The sequence below is a fragment of the Lithobates pipiens genome, unplaced genomic scaffold (assembly GCF_037356315.1).
Source record: "Lithobates pipiens isolate NorthernLeopardFrog02 unplaced genomic scaffold, aLitPip1_a1.2 Scaffold_16, whole genome shotgun sequence".
NCBI classification, from domain to species: Eukaryota; Metazoa; Chordata; class Amphibia; order Anura; family Ranidae; genus Lithobates; species Lithobates pipiens.
Genome location: NW_027507748.1, coordinates 619,737,146 through 619,755,233, shown reverse-complemented (window position 1 = coordinate 619,755,233; position 18,088 = coordinate 619,737,146). Strand labels below are relative to the sequence as shown.

At 42.6% G+C, this 18,088-nt stretch overlaps 1 protein-coding gene across 2 annotated transcripts in view; it reads right to left on the bottom strand.

Annotated features, from left to right (window-relative positions):
• Window positions 1-566: 566 nt before the first annotated feature.
• The window catches only part of LOC143983938 (cilia- and flagella-associated protein 337-like), a 221,461-nt gene continuing 203,939 nt past the window's right edge, over window positions 567-18,088 (bottom strand). For both annotated transcript variants that reach the window (XM_077484093.1, XM_077484094.1), the window contains exons 29-30: window positions 15,692-15,795; window positions 567-9,980 (exon numbers count right to left, since the gene is read on the bottom strand). In XM_077484093.1, coding sequence (XP_077340219.1) covers window positions 9,812-9,980; window positions 15,692-15,795 — 273 coding nt within the window. In that variant the 3' untranslated portion in view covers window positions 567-9,811. The remainder of the gene's footprint in view (window positions 9,981-15,691; window positions 15,796-18,088) is intronic.

Here is an 18,088-nt window from a genome sequence, read left to right as displayed (position 1 = left end):
TCCAGCGCGCCCGCGATGTCGGCACCCGAAGTTTATCGCTCGCTCGGCTGCCGGGTCCCGCCGCCATCTTGGGTATGGGAATCAGGAAATGGAGCCTTTCGGCTTCATTTCCCGGTTCCCTACTGCGCATGCGCGAGCCGCGCGGCGCAATCCGGACGGTCCCCGCTGCCTCTGGGAGCTGTGTGTTTCCCAGCAGGCAGCGGGGCACTTGCTGAAGGGGGCGGGCGCTTGCGGAACGGGGGCGTAACCTACGCTCGTTCCGCAGAGAGCTAGCCCGGAAGTGGGTGCAGTTACCTGGATTATCCAGGTAACTGCACCCCCCTCCCCCCTGAAAGGTGCCGATTGTGGCGCCGGAGGGGGGGGGATTCCGATGAGCGGAGGTCCATTTTAGGGTGGACCTCCGCTTTAAGTCCCAAATGTGCAAAGATTGTGTACAGGTTTAGTATAAATGTAAAAATGATACGTTGGTAAATGTGATTAGGTGTTCTTGTTGGTTTGCTAAAAAACAGACTGAAAATAAAGAAAAAAAAATCATCTTGCATTTTGTTTCTTTTTTTTGCATTTGAGTAAAATAAATATTTATTATTTGACATTACAATTGTTTAACAAACACACATTGGCTCACAAATTGAAAAAAACCACACCTGCCTATATCAGAAGGTCAATATTGTATTTTTATGCAGGTAATACATATAGTACAGATAGTATATTACTTTTTTTTTTTCACCCAAAATAAACTAAGCAACAAAAAATGACAGTGACAGGGATTGAGACAAACTACGACACTGATAGGAGTGCTTACAGTGATCACCCTTTGTTCTCATGGTATAAATCGGTGTACCCCAAGGTGGTCTATATTGACTCCCAGGGATCAATGGGACTATCCATGGGGTTGATAAAATGACTGGAGGGTCAATAAGTGGGAGTTGATAGGCGGTCAATAAATGATGGAAGTTCTGTTGGTGTCACTTTCTCTGTAGAACTCCATGTCATTCCCTAGTCCTTCTAGAGAGAGAAACCTTGAACTGTCTTTTTTTTCAGCTGTGTGCTGCTACTGCTGTTGTTTACCAGCCTTTTTTTGCATTGTATCTCAGACCTTCCACTTCTGGGAAGGATAAATATACCAGCTCACCTTCCATCATAACCCACCTCAAACTCTGCTGGGAGAGCCAGTATATGAGAAATACCAAAGAACTGATTGCAGTGCATCTACTATGATAATTCAGCATTGTAATAATGGCAGCTGCTGACACCAAAAGAAGCATTAACAGTATTCACAAGAATATTTAAAATTAGAATTCTTAGCTTTGTTTGCAAGCGAAACAATGCCTATTATATGAAAAGACTCTCAGAAATTATGGCATGGAACCTTCATTGGAATTTGTTTGGGAAGAGTGATGAACAATTTGAAACTTTATTAAAGCAGAACTACACTGTGAGCGTCACAAACCAAAAACACTATTTCATTCATTCGTATTATTCCAAGCAAACTCACCCATCCATCCATGTCTCAATGCTTTATTTTACTGACAAATCACTTGTAAACCCCCCCCCCCCCCCTCCAGCATTTCTGCCCATGGTCATTTTAAAGCGTTAGTAAACCGCTGTTTTTTTCCTTTTGCAAGTCCTGCAAGGCAATGCCATAATGTGCTAGCATGCATCGCTATTATGTGCAGTCACTGCTGGAGGCCACTTTCATCTTCATCCGGTCTTCTCTCTGAGTCTGCGGACTCTGGCTGTGTAAATGGCTGAAGCTGCGATGACGTCATGCGCGTAGGAGCTGCTGTTCATGGCACAGGACTCCGAAGGAATGGCACGGTATGTCGTTCCTTCAGAGCACATGTGTCGGTGACATTACCAGCTGCATGAAAAGTAAACTCCTAAACGGGGAACGTTTGGGAGAATTTTACTTTGCCTATAGGTAAGCCTTACTCCAGGGTCCTGTGCGTCTTCTGGTCCGTTTCAGGTGCAAATTAAGCCAAAATTCGGACCCGATTCCCACCTTAAACGGTGAACCGACACACACCGGACCCCTGCTGTGAGCCGAGGCTGCAGTTAGTGTGAACCCAGCCTTAAAGGATAAGCTTACTGCAAAGTTATGTAATTCTAATCTAAATCTTCCACATAATTCTCTCCATAGGGTACAGTATGCGGTTCTTGTGGATTGTCATCTTCTTCTCGTATAGCCAGTTGAATGCCAGGCCTTTTTCTGATAATGTGTTTACATGTACTCTATTATTATTATTATTATTATCGATTTATATAGCGCCAACAGTTTACACATCGCTTTTCAATGTATAGGGGGGACAACACAATTACAGTACAATACAAAGGGTACAGGAAGGCCCTGCTCGTAGAGCTTACATTCTAGTGGGAGGGGGTGGTGGTACAAAAGGTAATAGCTGCAGAGAATGATTTGATGGGGGTGGCTCGGGGACAGTTAGGTGGGTTACTCTAGCAATCAGTATTTCCTTTTTGCTAGAAAATTTCTTATAACCCCCAAACATTTTTACTTTTTAAAGCAGAGGCCCTAGAGAATAAAATTATGGGTTTTGCAATTTTTTATGTCACACGGTATTTGTGCAGCAGGTTTTTTAAACGCAAATTTGTTTGGAGCAAAAATACTGTTTTCTTTATTTTAATGCACAAAAACACAATATAATACCAAATTGTTTGGTAAAATTTAAAAGATGATATTCGCAGTGCAAACAGATAACAAACTTATCACGCTTTAAAATTGCGCCTGCCCATGGAACACGACAAACGAAGTTCATTTTACTAGCCATATGTGACACTTTAAAAGGCCTTTACAGGTTACCACTTTAAATTTACATAGGAGGCTTGGTGCTAGAATTACTGCCCACGATCTGCCATTCGCGTGTGAGATGTGTGTGAGGTGATCGCTGCGTGTGTGCGGGACCGACTCGTGCTGTTGCTTTCATTTTATTTTTTATTTTATTTTTAGCACTTTATAATAGCAAAAAGCAGTGACAAGTACTCTTTATGGAGAGATCTGGGGTCTCTTAGATCCCAGATGTCTCTTCTGCCCTTAAAAGCATCTGATCACACCAAGATCGGTGTGATCAAATGCTTTTCCTTTTTAAAAATGGTGCTGATTACATCCGGGGAAATTGGAACTGATGAATGCTCATCGCTTCAGGCCCTAGAGAATAAATTAATGGGTTTTGCAATTTTTTGTCACACGGTATTTGCGCAGCTGGTTTTTTAAATGCAAATTTGTTTGGAGCAAAAATAGTTTTCTTTATTTTAATGCACAAAAACACAATATAATACCAAATTGTTTGGTAAAATTGAAAACATGACATTTGCAGTGTAAACAGATACCAAACATATTACGCTTTAAAGTTGTGCCTGCCCATGGAACAGCGACAAACAACATTACCATACCATAGAGGTGATCAGAGCCATTGCGGTCTCTGATTACCTCTATGCTCATCGGGTGGTCACTGAGGTCTTCCAGTGGGACAGGAGAGCCCAAGGAAGGTGGCGGGAGGGGGAATGTCCCCTCCCTCTCCTTGTAACATCAATCCAGCAGCTAGCTAGCTGCTAGGACTGCTTTTGCGAGAATGCCTACTGCTGGCTGAAAAAAACAATACCAAGATGATGCCTGTAGCTGCAGGCATCATCCCAGTTTGACCACTTGAAGTCAAATGACATACATGTACATGATTTGGTGGCAAGTAGATAAAAGCACACAAGCTCATTCTATGAACACTTTAGAAGGGACTACTTGGTTTGGGGTTAATTTTATTTACTTATTTTTATTTTCAAAATGTAGAACTTTTTAAACTGAAGGAGCCAACTGTGAGCAATGCTAACTCATGGCAAATTTAAAAAAAGGCTTCCCAGGCCAAGATCTTTTTTTTTTTTTTTTTTTTTATTTCAGCTGTCCCAGCCTAGAGGTGAGATATAGGGTCTTATTGACCCCATATCTCACTGTAAAGAGGACCGATCATGCCATATTCCTATTACAAGGGATGTTTACATTACTTGTAATAGGAATAAAAGTGATCAAAAACATTTTTTGTGTCAAACTAAAAAATGAAAATGAAAATGAACAATAAAAATAAATAAAAATAAGGGTATATATGCTTCCAAACCAATTACGCTAGCTAATGTGTACTGCCCCAATGAGCGTCAGCTATCCTTCCTCAGAACGGTATGCGATGAGTTGGCGTCCTTCCAGGTGGGCGTAGTAATACTGGGGGGGGGACTCCAATACCCCAATGAATCCCCTTCTAGACTCCTCCACTGAGACGTCGTCCCTACCCTACCGGGCACTACGCCAAAACAAATTGCAACTTCAAACCTTGACCTTACATGACTCCTGGCGAACCTTATTCCCCACTGTTAAGGACTATGCTTTCTTCTCCACACCGCACCAAAAGTACTCCAGGTTTGATTACTTTTTCTTGTCTCAACGCGACCTGACCTACCTCTCCCAGGCATCCATAGAACCGATGTTTCTGTGGGATCACCATCCCATTACCATGACTCTCACCTTCGCGGACACGACTCCCAAGTCCAAGATGTGGAGACTGAACCCCTCCCTCTTGAAAGGCCCGGTAACTTTACAGCAAATACGCTGCCGAATTCAACTTTACTTTAAGTTAAACCTATCCCCTGACATCTCGCCTCTCACCCTCTGGGAGGCCCACAAGTGTGTCCTCAGGGGGGTACTTATTTCCCTAGCAACTGCCTCGAAAAGGGGAAATCAGGAACGGATTAACTCCCTCATTGCACAAATCCACAAACTTGAAAGGGTTCACAAACAGACCACCTCCCTATCGACTCTCCAAGACCTCATCCACGCACGCTCCGTGCTTCTGGATGAGCTGGGGAAACGCACCAGAAGACGATACATCCTTGGCCAAATTTTTTTTTACGAACATGGGAATAAAAGCGGGAGACTCCTGGCCCGCACGGTCCAGGCAGCCAAATCCCAGACGGCTATACACCAGATACGGGACAACCAGGGAAATATATTTTCCAAAAGCACAGACATTGGCAAACAATTAAAACTGTTTTACTCTAAATTGTACAATTTAGTCACATACTGTAGGTGACCGTAATGACAAAATAGCAGACTTTCTTTCCCAATACTGCCCGAAACCGATCACACCTCAACAAGCACAAGCCTTAGAACTTCCTCTCTCCTCAGAGGAACTTTTATTAGCAATTAAACAAATGAAGGTGGGTAAAAGCCCAGGTCCGGATGGTCTACCTCTTATATACTACAAAACCTTTACAGACGAACTGACGCCTCCCCTACTGCGGACACTTAATACTCTAGCAGACCCCAACACCCCTCCAGGCCGTATGCTGGAGGCACACATAACAGTTATCCCCAAATCCGGCAAGGACCCAATGCAGGTATCCAACTACAGGCCCATTTCGCTACTTAATGTGGATATTAAACTATATGCAAAAATGCTCGCCAATAGATTACTCCCCCTTTATCCCTGGCAGGGAGGCTAGGGACAACACCATCCGCACACTGAATCTACACCACTGGTTTACCTCTACCCTATCCCAGGGGTTCTTTTTGTCCCTTGATGCGGAGAAGGCGTTTTGACAGGGTGGCTTGGGACTATATGCAGGCAGTACTGAGGGGAGTTGGACTCCTACCACCCATGTGCACTCATATGTATGCGAACCCTTCAGCCAAAGTGAAAGTCAATGGCCTCCTGTCAGACGCTTCTCCATCAGTAACGGGACGCGACAGGGCTGCCCCCTGTCGCCCTTAATCTTTGTTTTGACACTTGAGCCCCTGCTCAATAGACTAAGAGCCAACCCTGATATAAAGGGGTGTGTGGTGGGCGATAGGGAGTTCAAGGTAGCAGCGGATGATATCCTGCTGTCACTGCAGTCCCCGCGCACGTCCCTGCCTACTCTCCTCAGTCATTTGAAACAGTTCGGGGAATTATCAAACTTAAAGATTAATTACTCGAAATCATACGCCCTTAACGTCTCACTTCCCCCGCAAGAAGCGACTCACTGTCAAGATTCCTTCCCATTTAGGTGGCAGAAGGATAGCATCCCTTATCTGGGTATCCAAATCACAAAGAAAATTTCTGAGTTGTACAAACAAAATTTTCTACCCGCGCTCTCCAAAATTCAAACGGAAATAGCAGACTGGGCCAACTTAAATGTCTCCTGGTTCGGCAGGGCGGCGCTGGTAAAGAAGATGATCCTCCCCCGGCTCTTACACCTGATGCAAACGATCCAGATTCACCTCCCTCCCTCCTTTTTTGCAACGTATAAAAAGTCCTGCACTACGTTTATCTGGAAGAACTCGATCCCATGTATAAAATATTCCCGCCTAACTCGGATTAAGACAGGGGGGGGATTGGCCTCCCTGACCTTTCTAAATACCATTCAGCCTGCCACCTAACCAGGGTGGTAGATTGGCGGATTCACAAGGTTAGGAAGGCGAGGATTGCTCTGGAACAGCATTTTGCTCCACTCCCTCCCCTGGATTGCCCCGACCCATTGGAACCAGGCCATTAAGACACACCCTTTTATCTTTCCTTCCCTGGTGGCCTTCAACCAAGCGATACGTCTCTACAAAATCTCCTCACGACTGGGACCCATGACACCCTTGCGCAGCAACCTAGAGTTTAGCCCGGGAGAAGGCACTGCATTTTTAAGCAGAGAGTGGCCTCATGCGGAGGTCCTAGCACACCACTTCTTTCACAAAAGTAGACCACGCACCTATGACGACCTAGTGGCGCTCTCCCCGACCCAAAGCTTCCCCTTCTGGTTGTATAGACAACTGAGCCACTTCCTCGCCTCGGTGAACCCATCTACCACGTGGTCCAGACAATTTCTCCCATTTGAACGCCTTTGCACAAGCACCACTCCTTTGTGACACTTAATCTCGAGCATATACGTACTTTTACAGGAGGAGACAGACCAGGCACTGATGACCCCCACACGTAGCTCCTGGGAAAAGGATTTGCAGGCCAACATTACCAATGAACATTGGGAGGATATATTTACTTATGTCCATAAAGGCTCGATGAACGTGACCAGCCAAGAAAATGGGTATAAGATCGCTACTATATGGTACAGGACTCCTGCCAGACTTCACAAATTCTCCCCTACGATTCCCAACACATGCTGGAGATGCCAGACGGCGATCGGTTCAATGATTCATATATGGTGGGAATGCCCCTTGATACAACCCTTCTGGCAGGAAGTCCACTCCATTATCGCACAAGTCACCACCTACACCTTAAACTATAACCCTGCGCAATATCTCCTCCACCTTACGACTCTACCTAAACAGACCTACCTTAAATCATTAGCAATGCATATGGTCAACGCGGCCAGGCTGTGTGTTCCTACACACTGGCGATCTATATAGGGAATGGCTGACCAGGGTCGCTAAGATAGAGGAGATGGAAGAGCTGATATACACCACTCAAGACCGATTACAGAAATTCTCGACTATTTGGGTGCGTGTTGGAAACATTTTCAAATCACAGATAAATACAAAACATTCTTTCCCCTACATTTATAAACCAAAGAGGCGCATGGTAGGCGGGGGCTCGGGGGACACCTACCCGCCCCCTCTTCTTCTTGCTCTCCCACTCGGTCACGAGTGTCGTGAACTACGCCACCCCCACACACCCTAGAGGTTCCGGACGATACCAGTCCTGAAGGCTGAGGACTCAGGCCCAGCACTACCCGGCACGACCTGAGTAAGCCTCTTTAAAAGATAGGTCCACATTACTTATGTGTTTGCTAACCAGTTGTGCCTCTGCATAGCAATGTTCTATTAGCCGCGACCAATGTAACAGGGTTATAGCGCTGTCTGTATTGCGAGTAGATAAGGTCGTGGCAGCACTTTGTGTTTATGATGCTTCTATGACTTGCACGTTTGTATGTCTTGCATTTTTTCAATAAAATCTTTTATGGGTAAAAAAATAAATAAATAAATAAAAATAAATGTAAAGCACCCCTGTCCCCACGTGCTCGCATGCAGAAGCGAACGCATACGTAAGTTCCGCCCACATATGAAAACGATGTTCAAACTGCAGGTGAGGTGTCACCATGAACATTAGAGTGAGAGCAATAATTCTAGCCCTAGACCTCTTCTGTAACACTAAACATGTAACCAGTAAAAAAAATTAAAGCAGCACCTATGGAGATTTTTAAGTACCGAAGTTTTGCACCATTCCATGACTGTGTGCAATTTTGAAGCATGTTAGGTATTTATTTACTTGGTGTAACTTCATCTTTCACATCATGTAAAAAAATTGGGCTACTGTTTATTTTTTAAAGCATAAAACAGTTTTTTTCCCCCAAAAAAAGTTGCAAGTACCACCATTGTATTCTCTAGGGTCTCCTCTAATAAAACATATAATATAATGTTTGGGGGTTCTATGTAATTTTCTAGCATGAAAAATTATGATTTTTACATGTAAGAGAGTAATGTCAGAATTGGCCTGGTTGGCAAGTGGTTAACGTGCTCTTCTCGCCTCGCACTGAGGAAGTGTGTAGCGAGGAGTGATGATCAGCGGTATGTCTACGCATGGGGAGACCAGGGCAGGTAATTAGGGCACTGATCATCAGTACCCTAATTACAGGAAAGCCCCAGCAGTGCCCATTAGCTCCACCAATCAGTGCCCATTAGCGCCACCAATCACTGCCCATTAGTGATGCCAGTCAGTGCAGCCTTTTAGTGCCCACCAGGGCCACCTATCAGTGCTGCCTATCAATGCTCATTAGAGCTGCACACCAGTGCCACCTAAAAGTGCCCATCAGTGTGGCATATTAGTGCCTCCTCATCAGTACACATCAGTGAAGGAGAAAAAATTACTTATTTACAAAATTTACTGACAGAAACTAAGAAAAACTTTTTTTCTTTCAAAATTTTCTGTCATTTTTCTTTTTTTTTTGTAAAAAAACAAAACAAAACCGAGCAGTGATTAAATACCACCAATAAAAAGCTCTATTTATGTGAAGAAAATTATTAAACATTCAGTTTGGGTACAGTGTTGCATGACCGGGGGGTAAAAGTGGCCAGTATTGAAGTGGTTTATCACTGTATGACTGAATGTTCTAATAAAATAGCAAATCAGCACCCTTATTAAGGCCCGTGGATGAACAAGTACAGTGGATAAGTCTACACAAGTACAACCATTCCGCAACTACATGTAATGTATGTGGTTGTGGCGCAATCCTGCGGGATTTCAAGGGTTAAAACAGGCAGCGAGGAGGCAACACCCAACTGCCTGTCAAATGCCCTCTGAAAAGAGGTCCATGGCAGATCACTGTTCAATGACAGCCACATGTGTAAACAAGCCTGACGATATATAACTACTTGCTGGCAAGTGCCAAATTTTTCAATCAGCTGAAATCAATGTACTACAAGTGAGGTGGATGCCAATGAGCAGTTAAATTGCTAAGTAGTAGGAGATATTTTATTTTATTTGTTTATTACAGGTACTTATAGAGCACCATCAATTTACACAGCACTTTACATTATATATATATATATATATATATATATATATATATATATATATATATATATATATATATATACTTTCACATTAGTCCCTGCCCTCAAGGAGCTTACAATCTAAGGTCTCTAACTCACATTCATACATACACATACCAGGGCCAGTGTAGACAGGAGACAATTACCTCCCAGACACAGGGAGAACATGATATAAAATGAGGGCACCATCTCAACCTGACAATATCATTTTACAGTATATGCCTTGTACCTCTGCCCATACTAGCAGCACCCTATAAAATGTTGGTTATTCTCCATATGTCAGGAAAACTGATAACTTTGGAACAGATCTGTGCCCACAGCTGACATGTCTGGCTTTTCAAATGTCACTGGACTGTTATCAAGATCAAAGAATTGAAGTGTATGAAACGCAGTGGGTCCGCCGTGATCCAATGGCTTGTGTGACAATGTATATTTTTCATGGCGTAACCTGTAAAGTACAGCATTAGAAATAAATGATAAATTTGCATTTCTTCTTTATCTGTATATTAGTAATTTTTTTTTTGTGTACATGGCCTGCACATGGAGAGTGTAGCGTACACTTCTAAACCAACCCTGGCTATTATATGATGACAAGACTGGAGCTAAGTGCACAAAAGTTACATTATTAGTGTCCATCCAATCGTGAGACAGAGAAGATGCAAGTGTGTGTGTGTGTGTGTGTGTGTGTGTGTGTGTATATATATATATATATATATATATATATATATATACACACACACACATATGCATTATATATACACACACAGCCCTTAGCCCTTGCACACACGGTCGGAAATTCCAACGGAAAATGTCTGATCGGACCATGTTGTCGGATAACCCGACCGCGTGTTGGCGCCATCGGACTTTTTCCGTTGGAATGTCCAACCAACAAAGTTTGAGAGCTGGATATAAAATTTTCCGACAACATGATCTGATTGGAGTTTGTCCAATCGTTTGTAGAGAATTCCGATTGGACAAAGTGCCATGCATGCTCAGATCAAATTACGAGACCAAATCTATTGGCTACTAGGCTGAACGTAGTCTCGTTGCAACGAATGTCATCACGTTTCGAACGATCGGATTTTCAGACAACTTTGTCCGACCATGTGTATGCAACACCAGTTTCGGACAAAATCCGTCTGAAAAAATCAGACGGATTTTGTGGTCGGAAAGTCCGAGCATGTGTACAAGGGCTAAGTCCGTAGGGTTCAATAGTGAGTTGGCCCACCCTATGCAGATATGACACCTTCAACTGTTCTGGGAAGGCTGTCCACAAGGTTTAGGAGTGTGTCTATGGGAATGTTTGACCATTCTTCCAGAAGTGCATACGGGAGGTCAGGCACTGGTGTTGGATGAGAAGGCTTGGCTTGCAGTCTCCACTCTAATTCACCCCAAAGGTGTTCTCTTGGGTTGAGGCCAGGACGTTTTCAAAACTTGCTCATCCATGTCTTTATGGACCTTGCTTTGTGCACTGATACGCAGTTATGTTGGAACAGGAAGGGGTCACCCCAGTCCATCAAGTCCAACCTATGTGTGTGATTATATGTCAGTATTACATTGTATATCCCTGTATTTTGTGGTCGTTCAGGTGCTTATATAATAGTTTCTTGAAACTATCAATGCCCCTCGCTGAGACCACCGCCTGTGGAAGGGAATTCCACATCCTTGCTGCTCTTACAGTAAAGAACCCTCTACGTAGTTTAAGGTTAAACCTCTTTTCTTGTAATTTTAATGAGTGGCTACGAGTCTTGTTAAACTCCCTTTTGTGTAAAAGTTTAATCCCTATTGTGGGGTCACCAGTATAGTATTTGTATATTTAAATCATACTGCCCTCCTAAGCGTCTTTTCTCCAGAGAGAATAAGTTCAGTGCTCACAACCTTTCCTCATAACGAATATCCTCCAGACTCTTTATCAGCTTTGTTGCACTTCTTTGTAATCACTCCATTTCCAATACATCTTGCAGAGCGGGAGAATTATCGTTTTATCTCTGGAGTTGATCCCCTTTTTAATGCATGCCAATATTCTGTTTGCTATGTTAGCAGCAGCTTGGCATTGCATGCCATTGCTGAGCCCATCATCTACTAGGACCCCCAGGTCCTTTTCCATCCTAGATTCCCCCAGAGGTTCTCCCCCCAGTGTATAGATTGCATAACTATTTTTGCAACCCAAATGCATTACTTTACATTTTTCTACATTGAACCTCATTTGCCATGTAGTTGCCCACCCCATTAATTTGTTCAGATATTTTTCCAAGGTTTCCACATCCTGCGGAGAAGTTATTGCCCTGCTTAGCTTAGTATTGTCCGCAAATACAGAGATTGAACTGTTTACCCCATCCTCCAGGTCGTTTATGAACAAATTAAATAGGATTGGTCCCAGCACAGAATCCTGAGGGAACCCCACAACCCACCCCTGACCATTCCAAGTACTCCCCATTTATCACCACCCTCTGAACTCGCCATTGTAGCCAGTTTTCAATCCGTGTACTCACCTTATGGTCCATGCCAACGGGCCTTATTTTGTACAGTAAGGCTGGGTTCACACTGCTGCGGGGGGAGATCCGGATGTGATTCGCACCGCAAATCACATCCGATCTCCGTAGCGATGCGAGTTCAGCCATACAGATAGTATGGCTGAATTCGCATCGCTCCCGCAGCAAACTCGCACGGGACCCTTTTTTTGGTCCGCAACAGAATCGGATCGCATGGGGGTTCACACCATGCGATCCGATTCCTGTGCTAGTCGGCAGATCGCACTGCGATATGCGGACGGATCTGGGGGTGTCATTAACATATCATTGACACTCCCAGCCGTCCGCATAGGGCAGTGTGAACTGCCGGTGGGAGTAATGCGATGCGGGAAAACGCTGCGGATTCGCGGCGTTCCCGCATCGCAGCGGTGTGAACCCGGCCTAAACGTTTATGGGGAACTGTGTCAAATGCTTTTGCAAAATCCAGATACACCACGTCTACGGGCCTTCCTTTATCTAGCTGGCAACTCACCTCCTCATAGAAGGTTAGTAGATTGGTTTGGCAAGAACGATTCTTCATGAATCCATGCTGATTACTGCTCATGATACCGTTCTCATTACTAAAATCTTTAAATCTATATAGTCCCTTATCATCCCCTCTAAGAGTTTACATACAATTGATGTTAGGCTAACTGGTCTGTAATTCCCAGGGATATATTTTGGGCCCTTTTTATATATTGGTGCTACGTTGGCTTTCCTCCAATCAGCTGTTACCATTCCAGTCAGTAGACTGTCAGTAAAAATTAGGAACAATGGTCTAGCAATTACTTGACTGAGTTCCTTAAGTACCCTCGGGTGCAAGCCATCTGGTCCCAGTGATTTATTAATGTTAAGTTTCCCAAGTCTAATTTTAATTTTGTCCTCTGTTACCCATGGAGGTGCATCCTGTGATGTGTCTTGAGGATAAACACTGCAGTTTTGGTTACTGAAGCCCCACTTTTCCCTCGTGAGAACTGAGGAGAAGAATAAATTCAATACCTTCGCCATCTCCCCATCCTTTGTAACCAGATGTCCTTCCTCATTCTTTATGGGGCCAATATGGTCTGCCCTCCCTTTTTTACTATTTACATAGTTAAAGAATTTCTTGGGATTTTTTTTGCTCTCCTCCACTATGTGTCTTTCATGTTCTATCTTAGCCGTCCTTATTGCACCCTTACATTTCTTGTTGCAATCTTTATAAAGTCTGAATGCTGATGATGATCCCTCAACCTTGTATTTTTTGAAGGCCTTCTCCTTTGCTTTTATATGCACTTTTACATTGGAGCCATCCAGGACTTTTGTTTGCTCTTTTAAATTTATTACCCAATGGGATGCCAGTGCACAAAGCAAGGCCCATAAAGACAAGGATGGCCGAGTATGGGGTGGAGGAACTTGACTGGGCTGCAGAGAGTCCTGACCTCAACCTGACAGAACACCTTTGGGATGAGTTAGAGTGGAGACTGCAAGCCAGGCCTTCTCATCCAACATCAGTGCCAACCTCACGAATGCGCTTCTGGAAGAATGGTCACACATTCACATAGACACACTCTTAAAGCTTGAAGACAGCCTTCCCAGAACAGTTGAAGCTGTTATAGCTGCAAAGGTTGGGTCAACTCAATATTGAAGCCTATGGACAAAGACTGGGATACCATTAAAGTTCATGTGCATCTAAAAACAGGTGTCCCAATACTTTTGCTAAAATTGTGAATGTATAGTAAAGAAGGGGAGCCAACCTGGATTGATTTATGTAGAACACTATGCAACAAAGCAGCCTCAACATACATAGCAATGAAAGTCCAGGGTTGCAGCACTCAAAACAATTCATTGAACAAAAAGTAAAGTTACAGCTGTGTTTCCATAGTAATAGTTTTATGTAATTTATTATTTTTTGTTCAATAAATTATTTTGAGTGCTGCAACCCTGGACTTTAATTGATATATACATTACATTGTAAGGGACAGCCTCCACTGCTATTTGCAGATGTAAAACATGCAGGAGACACCCAGGAAACGTCAAGTTTGCTGTGCACTTTTATTTAGCAAGGCAGCAAACAAACACAGTTTTAAGGCAGGAGGGCTTTGTACAGAAGTCCATAACCTAAAACAAACAAAACATCTGGCATTGATAAAGCCTTTGAATTTTTTTTACTCCATCTCCTAACTTGTGCCTTTCCACAACTTTATCCCAGAGATCTTTTGACAGCGTCTTGCCACCCATAGTTGATTGTTTGCTTCAGTTGCAGTATCAGGGACTGAAAAGCTCCAATAAAGCTCTTTTCATGCTGAGCTAATCAAAATGACCACAGCTGATCACAGCTGAAAGTCAAATGGCTTTGTGTACCATTGAGAAGGTACAAAAAAATAAAATTAGTATACCATGGTTATAGAAAAGAATCATCCCCCTTTTAAAATAATCATATTTCTTTTGCTCTGCAGCCTGAAATTAAGACAGACACAGTTTTTGTTTTATTTAGCTGTATTTACTCCCTACAACCTATAACATCCACGTGAAAGCTATAACACCAACATGTCAGAAACAATTAAAACAAATGAAAAAGAGAATCAATAAGTTGTTTAAAGGATCACCCCCTCCTAAAAAAAAATCTATCAGGTGCAGCTGCTGCACTTGCAGGGCTCTATTGATGAAAATGTTAGGGCTTTTAAACTTCCCTTCAGGAGTATCTTGCCAAAAACAACACTGTTGCAGGGGATGCCCAAAATCTGATTTGTATCTTAGACCCCTTTCACACTGGGGCGTTTTGCAGGTGGTATAGTGTTAAAAATAGTACCTACAAACCACTCTAAAACAGCTGCTCCATTCACTCCAGTGTGAAAGCCTGAGGGCTTTCACACGGGAGCGTTGCGCTGGCAGGGCATCAGAAAAAGTCCTGCCAGCAGCTTCTTTGGAGTGGTGAAGGAGCGGGGAACTCACCGCTCCTTCCTGATTGAAATCAATGTGGCAGCGCTGTCATACCGCCGGCAAAACGCCACTGTGGCAGCATTTTGCGGGCAGATTTAACCCCTTTTCGGCCGCTAACGGGGGTTAAAACTGCCCCGCTAGCGGCCGTATAGCGCAGCTAAAACGTCGGTAAAAATAGCGCCACTTTACCACTGACGCCGGTGGCAGCACAGTGTGAAAGGGGTCTTAGTGCAGACTTTTGGGAAAACCAATAAATTGCATAAGCAGGAAATGACATATATGGGGGTGTTCTGTACACATTCTGGGTACAGAATGCCTCCAGGTAGCCATATTGAATTGCACTTTACATAAAGTATCAGAATTGCAGATTGAAAGGAAAGGTATTTTTTAATAACATTCAATTACAATATGACTTGTGGAGCAATAGTATATGATATATGTATATGATATATATATATGTATGTGTGTGTGTGTGTGTGTGTGTGTATATATATATATATATATATATATATATATATATATATATATAATTTTTTTTTTTTTATTAGCAGCAGAAATGCCATTTAATATTTAATATTCTCTTGTATGTTGTAATTAAATCATTCTGTTGTTGGATAATAACCTTCCCTTTGTAGTGTTGCACTGCTGTCTGTGTAAGATTGTTGCTTGTGCTACTGCAGTCGTATGTGTAATGTATAAATACATACGTTTTCAAAACCAAACGTCTCACCATTTTCCATGTACATGGCCAAGATCCTGACTGTCAACTTCTTTTTGAATGTCATCTTCTGTGACAGTAAGCTGTATGGGTTTTGGAGCATAGTTTGTTTCATTCTGTTATAATAAAAAAAAGGCAGCAAATTTATACATGGGGAAATAAGCTTGGAACTTCAAAGCAAACAACATTTTATTGCAAGAATCCAAATAATTTATTTAACCACATGCCGACCGGTGCACGCCGATGTATGTCGGCAGAATGGAACGGACAGGTAAATGGGTGTACAGGTACGTCCCTTTAAATTTGCCGCAGTGCCATCGAGTGCGCGCCGCCGCCGGCGCACACGCCGATCGGAACCTCCATGAGTCTGATGGTGGATCCCATGGACTCGATTGCCGCGGGGATACCCGCGATCGCCTCACGGGGAGCAAGAATGGGGAGATGCTAATGTAAATAAGCATCTCCCCGTTCTGCCTAGTGACAGTGTCACTGATCTCTGCTCTGTGTGATCGGAGCAGAGATCAGTGACATGTCATAGACAGCCATGCCCCCCACAGTTAGAAACACACCCCTAGGACACACTTAACCCACACACTGTCCCCTAGTGGTTAACCCCTTCACTGCTAGTGTAATTTACACAGGAATCAGTGCATTTGTATAGCACTGATTTCTGTATAAATGACAATGGTCCCAAAAAATGTGTCAAAAATGTCTGATGTGTAATAAAAATCGCTGATCGCTGCCATTACTACCCTGTTTGCCCGAAAATAAGACCTAGCGTGACTGTCGGTGATGGCTGTAATATAAGCCCTACCCCCCAAATAAGGCCTAGTTAAAGTCCTTGTAGTTCTTATTTTCAGGATAGGAATTATTTTCGGGGAAACAGGGTAGGGCTTATTTGGGGGGTAGGGCTTATATTGCAGCCGTCACCGACAATCATGCTAGGTCTTATTTTCGGGGGAAACCAGGTAGTAAAAAAAAAAATATTAATAAAAATGCCCTATTACCAAAAAAATGTAGAAGAATATGTATGTGCCTAAACTGAGAACAAAAAATGTTTTTTTATATATTTTTGGGGGATATTTATTATAGCAAAATGTAAAAAATAATTAAAAATTGTCACCATTTTTTTGTTTATAGTGCAAAAAAAAAAAAAAAAATTATCAAATACCACCAAAAGAAAGCTCTATTTGTGGAAAAAAAAAGAATGTACATTTTGTTTGGGAGCCACGTCCCACAACAATCGTGCAATTGTCAGTTAAAGCGACGAAGTGTCGAATCGCAAAAAGTGCTCTGGTCTTTGGCCTGCAAAATGGTCCGGGGCTTAAGTGGTTAAAGTAGATATACATTTATTATATAGATTACATTTAGTTTGCTAAGACATAATAGGGGTTATTTACGAAAGGCAAAACCCCCTTGCACTGCAAGTGCACTTAGACGTGCAGTCACTCTAAATCTAAGGGGTAGATCTGAAATGAGTGGAAGCTCTGCTGATTTTATCATCCAATCATGTGCAAGCTGAAATTCTGTTTTTCATTTTTTCTTGCATGTCCACCTTGGTTCAACAGCGACTGCACTTGCAGTGCAAAGTGGAGTTGCCTTTAGTAAATAACCCCCAATGCAGAAAAAATTCTAGCTCATAACCAGTGGCATGTAGTTGCCATCATCCCTTCTAATAAGTACAAATTCAAAAAAACCTCTATTGAGTGGGATTATAAAGGCAACAATATAAAGAAGAAAAAATTATAAAACATATAAATTTATTAACATAGTTAAAATGTACATAACAAAAAAGAAGAAAAATAGAATATTAGAACAAGCACTGCATATTCTACATAGTATCTAAAAACAATTGAATAGTGAGAGAGTGATACTGTCTGCTTATGTGTTCCGAGACCTCCAGAAGCTAGTGGAAACGGAATAAGCAGATCATCCAACATGTTTCGATATTTTAGACAGTATAATCTTCTTCAGGGATGAAAAATTGTACCATTCTCTATAATAGATTAGACAAAATCCATTACATATGTAACAAATATATCAAAAAATTTCCATAATCTGTTGGCAGAGCGTATACAAATACACTTAATATACACCATTGATTCACTGAGGCAAAAGCATGTCGCATTCCCCCAATGGCTGGAGAGAAGAGGAGAAGAAATCTCCAACTTTCGCTCCTTTGACATCTCATGCAGGGAGACCAAACTTCACTATCCTCAAATGGCGTTTAAAAGAGGAATATATAAGACTGCACAGGAATTTGTAATAACCCTCAAAAACTGCCATATTTTATAAAATAATTGTCCTCTTTTTTTTTTCATTCTTTGTTGCATCTCAGTGTTGCTGATCTTGCTGCTTCTTAGCAGCCACTTCAGCTCTATGCACACCAATGATTGCTGGGCTTCTCTT